General features: G+C 45.1%; 1 protein-coding gene across 2 annotated transcripts in view; it reads left to right on the top strand.

Annotated features, from left to right (window-relative positions):
• The window catches only part of LOC110489401 (CUB and sushi domain-containing protein 3), a 660,686-nt gene that overhangs the window by 67,821 nt on the left and 574,292 nt on the right, over positions 1–18,573 (top strand). For both annotated transcript variants that reach the window (XM_036971422.2, XM_036971421.2), the window contains exon 2: positions 18,193–18,415. In XM_036971422.2, coding sequence (XP_036827317.2) covers positions 18,193–18,415 — 223 coding nt within the window. The remainder of the gene's footprint in view (positions 1–18,192; positions 18,416–18,573) is intronic.

Below are 18,573 nucleotides of genomic sequence, written 5' to 3'. Positions count from 1 at the left end.
GCTGGCTCACAGCTCGAAAAGGAGCAAATTACAGGGTGGAATGTACAGACAGACAGATATCGCCATTCACATGACGGTGCGAAGGAGGTGACTATGCTTGGGCGATATACCGTTTATACCGTATTCTGGGGTATTTCTAAATATCAATGGTTTCTTTCTCGGTTGCTCTCTCTGTCTCTCTCTAGCGTGGGCGTACTTGGAAGAAGGAGGCACTGGGCGGGTCAGGAGTTGACAAGAGGCTGGGCTGTGCGGTGTTGTGTCAGCAGGGGTGCTTTCCTCCTTTCCTTTCCCTTCTCCTACAACCCCAACCCCCCCCCCCCCACCTCATCCGTGTCCTCCACCTCCTTGCTCCTCCATCCCTCCTCCCAACATCTCCTCCCCTCCTCCTCCCCCACACCCTCTCCTCTCTCTTCAGCGGGCATGGAAGACAGGGTACAGATGGATGACTTATGGGGTGACAGGGGCGAGAGCGAGGGAGATGCTTTGTGGTGAAGATAACAGAACAGACAAGGAAAGCGGGGGAGGAAAGAGTAACAAAATAAGGGTGAGGAGGGTCAAGAGGTTGACAGACACGTCCAAAGGAAAGTAATATTGTGTTAAAGCGAAGGTCTGCTCGGCTGGCTGCCTGATGGGTGAGAGGGAGAGGTTACATGATGAGCGAGAGAGGGGGAGGGGAGAGAGAGAGAGATAGAGAGAGAGAGCGAGAGAGAGAGAGAGAAGGGGGTTAGAGAAAGAGAAAGGGAGAGAGAGAGAGAGAGAGAGAGAGAGAGAGAGAGAGAGAAAGGGGGTTAGAGAAAGAGAACGGGAGAGAGAGAGAAAGGGAGAGAGAGAGAGAAAGGGGGTTAGAGAAAGAGAACGAGAGAGAGAGAGAGAGAGAGAGAGAAAGGGGGTTAGAGAAAGAGAACGGGAGAGAGAGAGAGAGAGAGAGAGAGAGAGAGAGAGAGAGAGAGAGAGAGAGAGAGAGAGAAAGGGGGTTAGAGAAAGAGAACGGGAGAGAGAGAGAGAGAGAGCGAGAGAGAGAGAGAGAGCGAGAGAGAGAGAAAGGGGGTTAGAGAAAGAGAACGGGAGAGAGAGAGAGAGAGACAGAGAAAGGGGGTTAGAGAAAGAGAACGGGAGAGAGAGAGAGAAAGGGGGTTAGAGAAAGAGAACGGGAGAGAGAGAGAGAGAGAGAGAGAGAGAGAGAGAGAGAAAGAGAAAGGGGGTTAGAGAAAGAGAACGGGAGAGAGAGAGAGAAAGGGGGTTAGAGAAAGAGAACGGGAGAGAGAGAGAGAGAAAGAGAGAGAGGGAGAGAGAAAGGGGGAGAGAGAAAGGAGAAGAGAGAAATGGAGAGAGGGAGAGAGAAAAGGGGACATAGATAGGGAGAGAGAAAAGGGGACATAGATAGGGAGAGAGAAAGGGGGAGAAAGAGAGAGAGAGAGAGAGAGAGAGAGAGAGAGAGAGAAAGGGAGAGAGAGAGAGAGAAAGAGAGGAGGAGGGTTGTCATGGAGAATAGTGCTATCACTGAGTGGGAGAGGGTTTAATCTGGTTCCCTTCCCTTGTTCTCGATGTGGCTTAAAATATGACTTTTAACAGGACTTAAAATACATAAAGGTTACCGCATTGTGTGAGGAGACTCCCTTTTATCTTCACTATGGTAACAATTAGTTGTAAAGGTGTTGGAAGGATTGACAAGTGACACATAGGTGGATGGGGAGAAAAATGGTGTTGTAATGATGAGGATGATTAAGACTATTTTGATGGAGATAACTGTAATAACGCTGACGAGGATGAGGAAGAGGAGGAGGGTGATTATCAGGATGCTCTCCCTTAGCCGTAACCACAAGGATCACAACCATCGACCGTTAATGACCAAGGGTATTAGCTGTAATCCTCCTCATCCGCCCTCAGCTCCATGTAACCCTCCCTCCCACGCTGTGACTGAGTTGAAGACTTCCTACCCGGTGTGACAGAGTTGATCAGGGTAGACTGAGAGAGTGTTAGGAAGGATATGAGAGTGCAAGAGAAGCCAGTCAGCCAGAAGCTGGAGGGGCTCAGCAGGGTTATTAGTGGGGCTGAAGAGGGCATGGTATCGATCACCAGCACCAGCACCAGCTGATGTGCAACCAGTACCTCTTTAATGAATCCCCAACAGAGCATGACACAGGCAGTACTAATGGGGAGGGAAGAAAATGCATTTCCGCTGAGGGGATATGATGGACAAACACACACACACACACACACACACACACACACACACACACACACACACACACACACACACACACACACACACAATAGCATCTGGTTTATCCTGAGAGAGACAATGTCATTGAGGAAAAACAAACAACAGCTTGTTGAGAATTGTTATTTGCCTTACATTCCTGGTGTAAATGGTTGGTTGTGTAAATGGTATGTATACACGTGTGGTGGGTTGGTTAGCTAAACGGTATGTATACCCAAGTGTGGTGGGTGGGTTGGTTGTGTAAATGGTATGTATACCCGTGTGGTGGGTTGGTTAGCTAAATGGTATGTATACTCAGGTGTGGTGGATTGGTTGGTTGTGTAAATGGTATGTATACCCGTGTGGTGGGTTGGTTAGCTAAATGGTATGTATACCCAGGTGTGGTGGGTTGGTTGTGTAAATGGTATGTATACCTGTGTGGTGGGTTGGTTAGCTAAATGGTATGTTTACCCGTGTGGTGGGTTGGTTAGCTAAATGGTATGCTTACCCAGGTGTGGTGGGTTGGTTAGCTAAATGGTATGTATACCTGTGTGGTGGGTTGGTTAGGTAAATGGTATGTTTACCCAGGTGTGGTTGGTTGGTTAGCTAAATGGTATGTATACCCAGGTGTGGTGGGTAAGTTGCACACTCACCAGCAGCCTCTCCATCCTATGTTTGTTGATCTGGTCCCGGTAGACAGGATGTGGTCCCCTGTGACAGTAATCACATTTATGCTGCTGCTATAATCCATCGCCTCCGACTGCATATAGGCGTATGTGTGTGTGTGTGTGTGTGTGTGTGTGTGTGTGTGTGCGTATGTAGGCCTGGTGGAATCCTCCAGCCTTGAGTGACATCTTGATAGTTGTGCCCACCTCCTCTCCTCTCCTCGCCGTCCATTCTCTGCTCATGTAAACAAAATGCTCTCATGGGTCCTCCACTCCTGCCTTCCTGCTCTCTGTCTCAATCTTTCCATCTTTCTGTCTATCTCTCTCTCTAGTTTCACTCCAGGCCTGCTTTCATAACCTTTCCTGACCGTGTGTGTGTGTGTGTGCACTGAGTGAGATGTGTTTTGCAAAGGGCAGATCAAGCGTATTTATTTCTGACAGGGGCTATATCCCTTCACATTGATAAAATAAAATAAAAATAAATAAAAAGTTGATAAAAGGAAATGGAAAAGCATTTTGTAGATTTCTGCATTTGTGGCGAGGGAGGACCTATTTTTGACACAGATCTCAAACAGATACAGTAACACTGGCCCACAATGATGCTATAAAAGGAAGTGCTGCCCTCGACCCGAGTCAGCCAATGGAATGAGTTTATATGAATTATGAAATATAACATGAATTTTACAGTCAAGGCATTTTATAATTGTATCTAGGTCAGTCTCAGTTTGGGAATTTGAAAGCACAGCCATGTCCAAAAATACAGGTAGTCATACCAGTGCATTTCCTACATGGTGGGAGTTGACATGCAGGCTTAATGTCGAGTCCTCCTTGCTGAGGAATAATAGTGGCTACTTAACGTTTACCACTATAGAGCTGATCCAGCCCTACATACACTACAAGCCACTGGGCCACTGCACTCTCCACATTCCCAAACCATTTTGCGGGAGTATTCACCCCACAACATTTACACAACATGCCTACCACTTTGAAGATACAAAATATATATATTTTTTGTGAAACAAACAAGAAATAAGATTTAAAAAACTGAAAACTTGAGCGTGCATAACTATTCACACCCCCAAGTCAATACTTTGTAGAGCCACCTTTTGCTGCAATTACAGCTGCAAGTCTCTAGGGGTATGTCTCTATAAGCTTTACACATCTAGCCAATTCTTCAATGCAAAACTGCTCCAGCTCCTTCAAGTTGGATGGGTTCAGCTGGTGTACCACAATCTTTAAGTCATACCACAGATTCCCAATTGGATTGAGGTCTGGGCTTTGACTAGGCCATTCAAAGACATTTAAATGTTTCCCCTTAAACCACTCAAGAGTTGCTTTAGCAGTATGATTAGGATCATTGTCCTGCTGGAAGGTGATCCTCCGTCCCAGTCTCAAATCTCTGGAAGACTGAAACAGGTTTCCCTCAAGAATTTTCCTATATTTAGCGCCATCCATCATACCTTCAATTCTGACCAGTTTCCCAGTCCCTGCCGATGAAGAACATCCCCACAGCATGATGCTGCCATCACCATGCTTCACTGTGGGGATGGTATTCTCGGGGTAATGAGAGGGGTTGGGCTTGCGCCAGACATAGCGTTTTCCTTGATGGCCAAAAAGCCTAATTTTTGTCTCATCTGACCAGAGTACCTTCCATATGTGTGGAGAGTCTCCCACATGCCTTTTGGCGAACCCCAAACTTGTTTGCTTATTTTTTTCTTCAAGCAATGGCTTTTTTCTGGCCACTCTTCCATAAAGCCCAGCTCTGTGGAGTGTACAGCATAAAGTGGTCCTATGGACAGATACTCCAATTTCCGCTGTGGAGCTCCTTAAAGGTTATCTTTGGTATCTTTGTTGACTCTCTGATTAATGCCCTCCTTGCCTGGTCTGTGAGATATGGTGGGTGGCCCTCTCTTGGCAATTTTTAATAATGGATTTAATTGTGCTCCGTGGGATGTTCAAAGTTTCTGATATTTTTTTGTAACCCAACCCTGATCTATGCTTCTCCACAACTTTGTCCCTGACCTGTGGTGGAGAAGTACCATACTTGGTGGTGCCCCTTGTTAAGTGGTGTTGCAGGCTCTGGGGCCTTTCAGAACAGGTGTATATATACTGAGATCATGTGACATATCATGTGAAACTTAGATTGCACACAGGTGGACTTTATTTAACTAATTATGTGACATCTGAAGGTAATTGGTTGCACCAGATATATTTTTTAGGGGCTTCATAGCAAATGGGGTGAATACATATGCACAAACCACTTTTACATTTTTATGTTTTAGAATGTTTTGAAACAAGTCATTTTTTTCATTTCAATTCACAAATTTGCACTATTTTGTGTATATCCATTACATGAAATCTAAATCAAATTAAAATTAAAATCTATTTAAATTACAGGTTGTAATGCAACAAAATAGGAAAATCGCCAAGGAGGATGAATACTTTTGCAAGGCACTGTATTAGCTGTACAAGGGTATATGGCAGCAGTCCCCAAGGCTTAGCTTCCCCACATCCAACATCCAGGTATACAGAAACAAGCCCCAAGGCTCAGCTTCCACACATCCCACATCCAACATCCAGGTATACACAAATAGTCCCCAAGGCTCAGCTTCCCCACATCCAACATCCAGGTATACACAAATAGTCCCCAAGGCTCAGCTTCCACCCATCCCACATCCAACATCCAGGTATACACAAATAGTCCCCAAGGCTCAGCTTCCCCATATCCAACATCCAGGAATACACAAACAGTCCCCAAGGCTCAGCTTCCCCACATCCAACATCCAGGTATACACAAATAGTCCCCAAGGCTCAGCTTCCACACATCCCACATCCAACATCCAGGTATACACAAATAGTCCCCAAGGCTCAGCTTCCCCACATCCAACATCCAGGTATACACAAATAGTCCCCAAGGCTCAGCTTCCACACATCCCACATCCAACATCCAGGTATACACAAATAGTCCCCAAGGCTCAGCTTCCACACATCCAACATCCAGGAATACACAAACAGTCCCCAAGGCAAGGCTTCCCCACATCCAACATCCAGGTATACACACACACAGTCCCCAAGGCTCAGCTTTCCCACATCCAACATCCAGGTATACACAAACAGTCCCCAAGTCTCAGCTTCCCCACATCCAACATCCAGGTATACACAAACAGTCCCCAAGGCAAGGCCTCCCCACATCCAAAATCCAGGTATACACAAACAGTCCCCAAAGCTCATTTTCCCCACATCCAACATCCAGGTTTACACAAACAAAATCAGAAATGCTCTCTATTGATTTTTTTTATGAAAAGCTCCCAAGAATACAAGTTCTGTTTGGTTTGAATAATATATGGTGATATAAAAACTGGTATTTCTCATCCACCCAAATCACTAGTCCCAATTTCAGTTGGTAATGAATGCTCTCTCTCTGCATTCCAAATGGTAGCCTATTCCCTACATAGTACACTACTTTTGACCAGAACCCTACGGGCCCTGGTGAAAAGTAGTGTACTATATATGGGAAAAGGGTGACATTTGTACACAGCCTCTAACATTGCATTACCACCATGCCACTTAATATAGAACAACCATTCTCTCCTGCTGTATTATCAGCTGTTGGCACAATACACTGGAGCCAATTGTGAGGTCTCTCTTAACATCTCAGGCTATGGATGGATTCCATTTCTACTTATGTTAAATCTCTCAGGCTGTGGATGGATTCCATTTCTCCTTTGGGTTCAATCTCTCAGGCTATGGATGGATTCCATTTCTCCTTATGTTAAATCTCTCAGGCTATGGATGGATTCCATTTCTCCTTATGTTAAATCTCTCAGGCTACGGATGGATTCCATTTCTCCTTTGGGTTCAATCTCTCAGGCTATGGATGGATTCCATTTCTCCTTATGTTAAATCTCTCAGGCTATGGATGGATTCCATTTCTCCTTATGTTAAATCTCTCAGGCTATGGATGGATTCCATTTCTCCTTTGGGTTCAATCTCTCAGGCTATGGATGGATTCCATTTCTCCTTATGTTAAATCTCTCAGGCTATGGATGGATTCCATTTCTCCTTTGGGTTCAATCTCTCAGGCTACGGATGGATTCCGTTTCTCCATTGGGCTCAATCTCTCTGGCTATGGATGGACTTCGTTCACTCATTACCTCGCTTAATTTGGCCCAAATTAAATCCTACCTCATGCCAGGAATATTCCACGTGTTCACTAGCTAGCTACTAGCTACCTTTATCTGGTGATTATTTGTTTCCTTGGTCCTGGTGTTTGTACCAAATGACACCCTATTCCCAATGTAGCACACGACTTTAGACCAGAGCCCTTTGGGCACCATAAAGGGAATAGCGTGCCATTTGGGACGCAAACCTAGTGTTTAGAAGATGAGCGAGAGGGAAGGATTAAGGAACACGTTTTAGTGTCGATATAATAGACACTTTACGGTTTAACAGTGAACACACATTGCGTTGGAGGGCAGCAGGTAGCCTATTACAGTAAATATACAGAGGAGAGATCGAGACATGGAGGAGATCGAGCCCCAGTACTAACAGTCTATACAGACATGCTCAGTAGTAGTAACAGGCTAGATAGACAGGCCCAGTAGTACTAACTGTCTAGATAGACAGGCCCAGTAGTACTAACAGTCAAGACAGACAGTCCCAGTGGTAGTAACAGTCTAGATAGACAGGCTCAGTAGTAGTAACAGTCTAAATAGACTGGCCCGGTAGTAACAGTCTAGACAGACAGGCCCAGTAGTACGAACAGTCTAGACAGACAGGTCCAGTAGTAGTAACGGTCTAGATAGACAGGCCCGGTAGTACTAACAGTCAAGACAGACAGTCCCAGTGGTAGTAACAGTCTAGATAGACAGGCTCAGTAGTAGTAACAGTCTAAATAGACTGGCCCGGTAGTAACAGTCTAGACAGACAGGCCCAGTAGTACGAACAGTCTAGACAGACAGGTCCAGTAGTAGTAACAGGCTAGATAGACAGGCCCAGTAGTACTAACAGTCAAGACAGACAGTCCCAGTGGTAGTAACAGTCTAGATAGACAGGCTCAGTAGTAGTAACAGTCTAAATAGACTGGCCCGGTAGTAACAGTCTAGACAGACAGGCCCAGTAGTACGAACAGTCTAGACAGACAGGTCCAGTAGTAGTAACAGGCTAGATAGACAGGCCCAGTAGTACTAACTGTCTAGATAGACAGGCCCAGTAGTACTAACAGTCAAGACAGACAGTCCCAGTGGTAGTAACAGTCTAGATAGACAGGCTCAGTAGTAGTAACAGTCTAAATAGACTGGCCCGGTAGTAACAGTCTAGACAGACAGGCCCAGTAGTACGAACAGTCTAGACAGACAGGTCCAGTAGTAGTAACGGTCTAGATAGACAGGCCCGGTAGAAACAGTCTAGATAGAGGCCCAGTAGTAACAGTCTAGACAGACAGGCCCAGTAGTAGTAAAAGTCTAGATAGACAGGCCCGGTAGTAACAGTCTAGACAGACAGGCCCAGTAGTACTAACAATCTAGATAGACAGGCCCAGTAGTAGTAACAGTCTAGACAGACAGGCCCAGTAGTTCTAACAGTCTAAACAGACAGGCCCAGTAGTAGTAATAGAGTAGATAGACAGGCCCAGTAGTAACAGTCTAGACAGACAGGCCCAGTAGTAGTAACAGTCTAGACAGACAGGCCCAGTAGTAACAGTCTAGATAGACAGTCCCAGTAGTAGTAACAGTCTAGACAGACAGGCCCAGTAGTTCTAACAGTCTAAACAGACAGGCCCAGTAGTAGTAATAGAGTAGATAGACAGGCCCAGTAGTAACAGTCTAGACAGACAGGCCCAGTAGTAGTAACAGTCTAGACAGACAGTCCCAGTAGTAGTAACAGTCTAGACAGACAGGCCCAGTAGTTCTAACAGTCTAAACAGACAGGCCCAGTAGTAGTAATAGAGTAGATAGACAGGCCCAGTAGTAACAGTCTAGACAGACAGGCCCAGTAGTAGTAACAGTCTAGACAGACAGGCCCAGTAGTAACAGTCTAGATAGACAGTCCCAGTAGTAGTAACAGTCTAGACAGACAGGCCCAGTAGTTCTAACAGTCTAAAACGAGAGGCCCAGTAGTAACAGTCTAGATAGACAGGCCCAGTAGTACTAACAGTCTAGACAGACAGGCCCAGTAGTAGTAACAGTCTAGATAGACAGGCCCAGTAGTAACAGTCTAGACAGACAGGCCCAGTAGTAACAGTCTAGATAGACAGGCTCAGTAGTAGTAACAGTCTATACAGGGCCCTTGGGGATCCTGTCAAACATAGTGCACTGTGTATGCGATAGGGAGCAATTTGAGACTGAGCCTGGATGTGTTCAATTGAAAAATGTGATTCTATCTTTTGATTAAGACCGGGATGAAAGACCAATATGTTTTTTTTTGCAATAGATATCAAAATAATGTACTTATCTCTTTAATTGAAATGTTACATGACTGTGTTTGTCTGCTGTCATACGCACTTGTCAATGAGGATTTTCCCTCCCGTCAAATTGATGTAAGTGGCCATACCCAGAAGAGCTAGCGGTTTTTACTCCACTATATCAGGAAAATGCCTAGAGTTAGATTTATGTTGTGGAGGGACACTCCAGTGCGAAAAGCTGAAAATCAATTTGAAACAATGTCACTCATCTTCCATTCTAAGTGCATCTGGGGTGTGAGTGTGTCTCCCCCCCAAAAAATGTTATGGGTAAAAAGCCAAACGTGAAGGTGTGTTTTCAGTGAAGCTTGTCTAATGACTGTCATTTTGCTGTCATCCCAACAATGTTTGATTTATTTGACTTTAGAGGGAGTGAATTTGTATCCTGTTTTGATGGCACTGTCTGTGTGCCAGGCATCCTCAGCTCAGAAACCTTAGCATCATTGAGAAATATGCCATCCTCCTTCTTGAAGGCTGACCCAAGGTGTGGCCACGGGCCCAGTCTTTAGTTGTGATGATAAGGTGGCAGACACAAGTATTGGGGTGGAAAATTGAGGGATGCGATGTGGGGAGGGGACAGAGGGGGAAGAAAGAGACTGAGAGGGGAAGGCGGTGTGCCAAGGTGAAAACAAGCTCTATACTTTTCCCTACAACAACACACAGTGAGGGGGCCGCTTTTCCTCTCTCCCCCCATCACTGTCTCCTGCCCCTCTCCTTCCCCTCTATGTCCCACCGAGGTGCTGCCATACTGTTTGTGGATCAACAGTTTAGATAAGAGTTAATCATATACCCATCAGTATTTCCCATCACCCCCACCACTCTTGTACATAGCACATAAATAGATTAATCAATCATCTCATTGGTGACTTAGTAGCATGAAACAGCAGTATTGAGCATGTGAACTAATCTATACTTTTTTGTCTAAGAAAGCATACTTATTCACATTGATTGATACTCCACTGATGAGACAAGGTCAAGGGTTCAGAGGAAGGTTCCGTCTGCTTTTCCCCTGTGTCGCTACCTAGGGGTTAATTAGGGTCGGGGGTCGCCCCGTGTTGTCTTGTCTCTCTTGTGCCATAATTAAAACGGTCACTCAGTCACTCAGAGCGCCTGTCAGTTGACTGATGGGATATAAAGCGCTCTTGTTCTCAACCAGTGATGACAAATTATTGGAAATCTCTCTCTCTCTCTCTCTCTCTCTCTCTCTCTCTCTCTCTCTCTCTCTCTCTCTCTCTCTCTCTCTCTCTCTCTCTCTCTCTCTCTCTCTCTCTCTCTCTCTCTCTCTCTCTCTCTCTCTCTCTCTCTCTCTCTCTCTCTCTCTCTCTCTCTCTCTCTCTCTCTCTCTCTCTCTCTCTCTCTCTCTCTCTCTCTCTCTCTCTCTCTCTCTCTCTCTCTTCCTCTCTCTCTCTCTCTCTCTCTCTCTCTCTCTCTCTCTCTCTCTCTCTCTGAATATGAATCCACTGTTCACACCAAGCTATACCTCAGCTATACCCATTTAGGCAGTGCAGGTCTGAAGGGCAAGAACCATGGGGAGCTAGACACACTGCACATTGTTCAAGTGATGCAGTGATGCAGTGAAATATAGATTCAACAGCATCTCCCAGTTTATAGCCAGTACTGAGAGAGAGAGGGAGAGAGAGAGAGAGAGAGAGATGCGGGAGAGTGATCGAGAGGGATAAATAGAAAGTAGAGACCCATTGGGGACACATTTTAAGCTCGAGCCCTACCCATGACCGCAATATTCAGGCCCTACCCAGGCCCGATTGTTTCTGCCAAATTTAAAGCCTGGCCCTGCACGAAACCTGAAATCAGAAATAACTTAATACATTAGTAAATCCATTTGATGCTCTTCTCTGTCTGTCACTTGCTCTCTGCTAGCAGGCAGCTCGCTCTGCTTATGGGGGCTCTGAGTCAATGAGTAACCATAGCAACGGCTCCGCTTGGGCTGCTCTGCTCAATGACGAGACATGAGAGAGCAGTGAGCTGTTAGCTACTTTTTGTCACTTTAAACTACGACAAAACTCAAGGAATATTGTCTCCTGTCTTATATTGACGAGGTTGAAGCTCTTCTGACACCATGTAGGAACTTAGTCAGATATGACTGTACTGCGCAGCAGAACATGCGCAAATAACTCTGTTTCAAAATGTTAATGATCAATTTAGTGATACCCAAGCGCTACCCGTACCGTAGTTATGATGAACAAACAGGTCCTAGCCAGGTTCTAGCCAGGGCTCAGTCAGGGAGAAGCTCTAATAGAAAGAGAGAGATGGGGGAGAGAGACCAACAGAGAGAGCGAAAGAGAGAGTGAGTTGGGAGAGAGAGAGAGAGAGAGAGAGAGAGAGAGAGAGAGAGAGATGCTGGAGATAGGGAGAGAGAAAGAGAGAGAGAGAGACAGATCATCTCCATAGAAGCAGTGCCTTAGAGCTACTAAAGTAACCTTCAGTGTTAGCCATGGAGATTGAGAAGGGAATGAGATGGCCAAAACTACAAAAGGCACATGTGGAGGGTGTGCGGCTTGGATAATACATACATACAGTACAGCATCACTGTCACTAATTACTAGCATTAAAGCCACTCCTTGTTGGGGCTAATTAATGACACTGTAAATATTGACAATCTTGGACTTTGGTAATTAGGGCCTATGGAACACCAGATATGATGTTAGGACTGTATAACGTGTCCAATGTGTTCTAGAATCATGTCAGGTCACAGATGTGTTGTGGATTTGTGTAATCCTGTGAAGCTTTAGATTTAGCTTTAAAAGTGTTATTTTTATTAGGCATGCTCTGTAGGATGGGTCCTTGGACAAGTGTGTACAGAGGCACAAGCTCGTCGTGCCTCTCCCTCCTCTTCCTGCATCTTTGTCAGGCAGCTCCTCCGCACCATGGAACTGTTTGTGTTCAGTCATTCTGGTGGACTATACACTGTGCTCTTCACTTTAAGCTGCTTCCATTAGTTTCCATGCCTCCGTTCAGGCTGCGTCCCAAATAAAACCCTCTTCCATAGAGAGTGAATTGCTTTTGACCAGAGCAACCAGACAGAGCCCAACTGGCCGTGGTCAAACGTAGTGCACTGTAAACGGAACAGGTTGCCATTTGGGACGGGCCTCAGTCTCCACTCACTCCGCTGAGTCTGTGGTGGTTTAACAGGCTCCCGGCAGACGTACTGTAGGTGGAACCCGCATTACACTCGTTAATTGGAAACTATACATTGGTAATGGGATGGAAGGAGACTGTGGGAAGATCAGATGCTTCGACTAAACCGCGGCATCGCCTTATGTCCCAGAATACATCTCAAAATCTACCTCCTCCCCAAAAAAGTATGGGCGTTCATGACCATGATGATTCATAATTTAAACCTCGGGCACACATAGGGCTTAGTGATCTCTGTAGCGTTCACCACAGTCGGTGGTGGTTTAAAGCCCTCCTCTCTTCAATCTTACATGAATACTCCCTTCAGGGGAGTGGTGGAGGGATAAATAGTACATCTTAATTGGGTGGATTTTTCATTATGGCTTGGCCTGGGCTATGTATTTTATTATCTGCAAACAGATGGGGGATGGATGCTGGCTGGCTCACTGGCTGGCTGTTTCTCTGGGAGTCGGTGTGGGCAGCTTAGGAAAAAAGCATGGCATTTATCTACTTGTAAACGTGGAAACTATGAAGGAGTGAAGACAGGGATGAGCTTAGAAGGCTTAAGTTTAACCAATTGGGCCTTAACGCAATAAACTGCAATAACTGACTGGCCATCCTACTTCCTCTTTCTCTTAGCGTCTGCTCTTGCAAGGCTATTTCGTTATTCTATTCAGGTTTGACTCAATTAAATGAGAAAGCATGACTATACGTAGTATATTTTTTTCAATGAATGATATGCCTGTACTACTGTACAACTAAATACTATTGCTAATGTTAAGCAGGGCTGTGCAAACGAAGTGGCCATCTTGAACTGTTGTCATATGTACTTCAGTTTGCCATAGCGACGTCCTCCCAGCATCAGCAGCTTTTCACCTTCTCAAGCTAGCTAACAGTTCCAATGACAAAACTGTCAACAAATACAAGATTCCCCAATGTTTGAGTCCCATGCAATCCTCAATGACCGTATGACTTTACCCCCCACACACTGCTCTGTCCGTTCGGGTGTTGATTGCGTCCAGACCTATTACCACTCACCAGTTGCTACAGGACGTCTGTGTTTGTCGGCCTGTGTGCCATATGGCACCCTATTCCCTATATAGTGCACTTCTTTTGATCCGGGCCCTATGTGCCTGATCAAAAATAGTGCACCAATAAGGGAATAGGGTACCTTTGGGAGGCAGATTGTGACTTTATATTCTCATCTATCACAGCCCCATCCCTAATCTCTCATGGCAGTGTGTGGTGCAATTAGAGCTGTGAGGCATATTGGCCCTTCACAGCAAATCACGGACAAGACCAGGAGAAACCAGGAAGGGCAGGCAGCAGACAGTTAGCCATGTACCGTACTAAGAGTAAAGTTTGCAGTCTGAGAATGTCTGCGCGGTGTGTTAGCACAGTGTTTCCCAACTTCTGTCCTCCAGTACCCTCAGCAGTACATATTTTTTTATACCCCCTTTTTTTCTCCCCAATTTCATGGTATCCAATTGGTAGTAGTTACAGTCTTGTCTCAACTCCCTTACGGACTCGGAAGAGGCGAAGGTCAAGAGCCATGCGTCCTCCGAAACACAGCCCAACCAAGCCGCACTGCTTCTTGACACAATGCACATCCAACCCGGAAGCCAGCCACACCAATGTGTCGGAGGAAACACCATACACCTGGCAACCTGGTCAGCGTGCACTGCACCCAGCCCGCCACAGCAGTCACTAGTGCACAACGAGACAAGGATATCCCTGCCGGCCAAACCCTCCCTAACCCGGACGACGCTCGGCCAATTGTGCGCCGCCCCATGGGCCTCCCGGTCTCCCAAACACTGCCACACACTGCCAGCTGCGACAGAGCCTGGGCTCAAACCCAGAATCTCTGGTGGCACAGCTAGCACTGCGAAGCAGTGCCTTAGACCACTGCGCCACTCGGGAGGTCGCAGTACATATTTTGTGTTTTTGTCCAGGGCTACAACATAAATGTGTGCTGTTGGGGGTGCTGGAGGACGAGTTGGGAAACACTGTTGTATCATACGCATGTGGTTCCTACTCCGCAGCAACAGCCCCCCTAATGTAGTCAGCACAAGTCTTGTCTTACATATGGTATGACAGAGCCTATTAACCTACAAAGGATGGGACTACTGGGGCTTGCATATTCAACAATGTGGAGAGAACAGATAACATAACAGGAAGTCCTGCAGCTCTCTGTATACGATCCCATGCACAAAAGCGCTCCCTAAAGAGGTGCTAGCATCATAGCCAACAGCATGGAAAATACTCTCTACAATACACGGTGTTAGCCACATGGAACCAGTGGATGCACTCATCATGTAGGCTATGTTCACAACCATTAACACAGATGTAACATGGAGATTGGATGTGCTTTGTGTGTGATCTCATTGGTAGTGGTGCAGAATTAGCAAGAGGAGACAGGCAGGAAAGGCAGGGCAGTTATCAGGCCCCAGTGTTGCCAGTGAAATGGCAGCTAGCTAGTTCTCCAGATGGCACCCTGATCTATTCCTCTCACAGTGTGGATAATAAATTACCACTTGAGTGTATTACTTCTTCAATGCCAAGAGAAACCGATGCACTGCAAGGCTACCACTACTGCTGCTGCTATTGCGGTGTGCTGCTACTTTACATGCAACCTCTAGCAGAGCCATCCGCGAGACTCCCTGGAACACTTTCATATCACACACATATTGTATTGCCAGCAAATTTATGTTCCTCTGAAAATGACTTGGACAGGTTTCAAATTGAGTCTGTCCCTTCTTATTTCGGGGGAGCATAATCTTCAGCAGCGATCCTTATGAATTGAATAGCATGACCCAGCCAATAGGGATATCTGTGTGTACAATATAGTATATAATATAATACCATACCACAGCATCGGCCACTGTTTTGATTGAGAATTACTCTAATTATATGTCTCAATGCCAGCCTCTCATGGAGTGTTTTCTATTGAACTCCATTGAAAGGCGGTGTGAATGGGAGGCTCTTGTTGACAATGGAGCCGACACAAAACCAGGGCCCAGCCAGGACATCGTGGCATGGAGTCTGTGTAGGCCATCTGGAGGCCAGCGATTCTGAAGCCATTATGCCACGACTGCCACAGGGCTGGCCAAAGTGCATCTGCCATTAAGGCAGGCTGGGCGGGTAGCAGTAATCTCAGTTAGAATGCCTCCATAATGGTCTGACCCGGGGTTATTCTGACCCAGGCCACACTGACATGGCACTAGCGTAACACTAGCCAGTGTCATAAAGAACTGGAATAGCAAATCACATGGGTCCTTTACTTCCCTACCCTTGAGGAACCAGGCCTAGAGAACCGTAAGAAAGTGTTTAGGTAATGCAGCGATACCACAGTGGTGTTTGTGTAAGTTCTCCATGTGTAAATAATAGACAAGGTCTTCCTCCAAAGTAAAGCACAGCACACAGCACGGTGTTGGACGTGCATCTAGCTGTGACTAATAGTTTAGGGACGGCATGCTGGGAGTGATTGTGGCGGCCTGCTGGCTCTCCCCATGCCGTACATGGTGGCTGTGTGTCTGTGAGAATGTATGCAGCAAGAGCCAGCTGCTAGACCCAATAATACTACCCCTTATCAGGCCCCTGCCATATAATGTACCTAATTTCTTCAAAGGTTGTACTATGTACTGTATCTGTGTCTAGTAGTTTAGGTGGTAAAGTGTTGTATTCAGTCAGCTTTTTGTTCAATCTCTTTTAGCATAATGATAACTACTCTGAGTATACCAAACATTAGGAACACCTTCCTAATATTGAGCTGCTGGCCCATGTTGACGCCAATGTTGTCTGGGTGTCCTTTGGATAGTGTCTTGTCTTTACTATCATTAAATGAAGACTTTTAGTTTTTTTATCAAAGATTCTCTGTAATTAGTATTACGTGATCAAACTGATTAATCATGTAACTGTATTTAACTAAGAAGTTGGGGCACCAAGGAAAATATTCAGATACAGAAGTTACCGTTTCCTAAAATAACTTTTCAGATATTTTATCTGATCAATTAGTCTTTGAATTAATGAATTAGTTATTTTACCTCACGTTAGTCTCATTCCAAACGTCGTAAATGGTTGGTTATCTGCACGAACCCAGTCTTCACTGTGAGTCATCCATACATCAATTGACTTAAATAATTTATTTATTACTAACTAAGTAATTCACAGAAATGCATAAACAAACAGTAAATATGGTTACAAGAAATTATAGGAGAATGTGCCCTAGTGGGCTAAACCGGCATGGCGGCTTGTTAGACAAAAGGGAAGTGGGGGTCGACTAAGAAGTCATTACAGAGTTAATAATTATAACAATTGAAATTCTAATCCTTTACACATGAACGCTCACTCATTCAGGAACAATTGCAATCAATATATATATTTACGCTCAGTGTGTCGTCTTGATCGCTGTTGAAAAGTTTGTTTCTTTTGTAGAATTGTCCATCTCTCTCTCTCTCTGTCTTGGTTATAGTGGATAGTTCAGAGTGACATTCATTCATGTTGTTGTAGAATTGATGTTTCGGCGGTTGTCGTTCTTCGCGTTCAATGATACCGAATTCCTAGCTGCAGACTAGTAATTAATATCAAAAACTTGTTCTTATTCTGTCCGTATCGATAGTCTAAGAGTTTAACCATGTGGTATGGTTAAACGATTCAACAAGGGTCTGCAACCTTCGTCCTCCCGTGATTGAGAGGAACATGGTCTGTTTGAGAAATTCTCAGGATTGGGGTTTTATTCGGAATTGCAGAAAAGGGGCTGTCCCAGGATGCCTGACCCTAATTGGGCTCATGGGCGGTCCTCTGATTTAGTTCAACTCAAAAGGGAATTGGAGTTTCCTTCATTAAACAGTCCAAAATCACATTACACAATTTTACAAACAGTATCATACTCACTCATTCATCTTCTACAACAATTAGATGTAAACCTCATAGAGGCTATTATATAAACAGCGTTATGGTAATGTGGCTACACCGTCTCCCATGAGCTTCCCCAAGCTGTAACAAACGGACCAGTTCGTAGCTGGATTCTTCACCGATCCTTTATACTGTACCTTCTCCGGAACGTAAACGTTGTTCAGACCTCAAGTTCTGTGAGGTAGAAGAAATTATTTTGTTCTCTATGAAACTTCACTCTCTCTCTCTATACTGTGTGGCCATGAGGAGATCCTCTCCTCAGGAATTTACGACCTCTCTCTGACCACAGCAGCCTAGTTGAAGGAGGCAAGGGGGAGGCAGGGAGAGGGGGATGGGGCATGCTGTACCCAAAGAGTGCAACGTCATGACAATGGTGTACCATTCTAGACACACACACAAAACTGTTGAGTGTGAAAAACCGAGCAGTGTTGCAGTCTTGACACAAACCAGTGCGCCTGGCACCTACTACCATACCCTGTTCAAAGGCACTTCAATATTCAACCCTCTATTAGTGGCACAAATACACAATCCATGTCTCAATTGTCTCAAGACTTAAAAATCCTTCTTTAACCTGTCTCCTCCCCTTCATCTACACTGATTTAAATGGATTTAACAAGTGACATCAATAAGGGATCATAGATTTCACCTGGATTCACCTGGTCAGTCTATGTCATGGAAAGAGCAGGTGTCTTTATGTTTTGTACATTCAGTGTATACTGCCTTGACTCCATACAGTATGTGTGTTGCTTGTTATCTGCATTGTGAATCACTTATAAAGACACTTCCAAATGAAGCTAATCTCTTATTTTCTTCTCTCTCTCCAGGTTTCATATATACGTGTGGTGGGACATTAAAAGGGCGGAATGGCACCATTGAAAGCCCAGGTTTTCCATATGGATACCCCAATGGGGCAAACTGTACATGGGTTATTGTAGCAGAGGAGGGAAACCGAATTCAAATTGTCTTTCAGTCCTTCGCTGTGGAGGAGGAGTATGACTTTATATCGCTTTATGATGGACATCCTCATCCGGCCAACTTCAGGACGAGGTGAGTACCATTTTTATTTAAAAATATTTGTTCCTTTACATCCCTTGAATCCTTGTCTTATGCCGGTGATTAAAAAAAAGTTGCTGTCCTTTTCTTTCATTGGTTAGATTTAGAATTTTCTGTTTTAGGGTTGACATTTGAAAAGATAGACGAGTTTG

This window comes from Oncorhynchus mykiss, chromosome 30 (assembly GCF_057628025.1).
Source record: "Oncorhynchus mykiss isolate SJ-2025 chromosome 30, ASM5762802v1, whole genome shotgun sequence".
NCBI classification, from domain to species: domain Eukaryota; kingdom Metazoa; phylum Chordata; class Actinopteri; order Salmoniformes; family Salmonidae; genus Oncorhynchus; species Oncorhynchus mykiss.
This window is presented reverse-complemented; position numbering and strand designations above follow the sequence as displayed.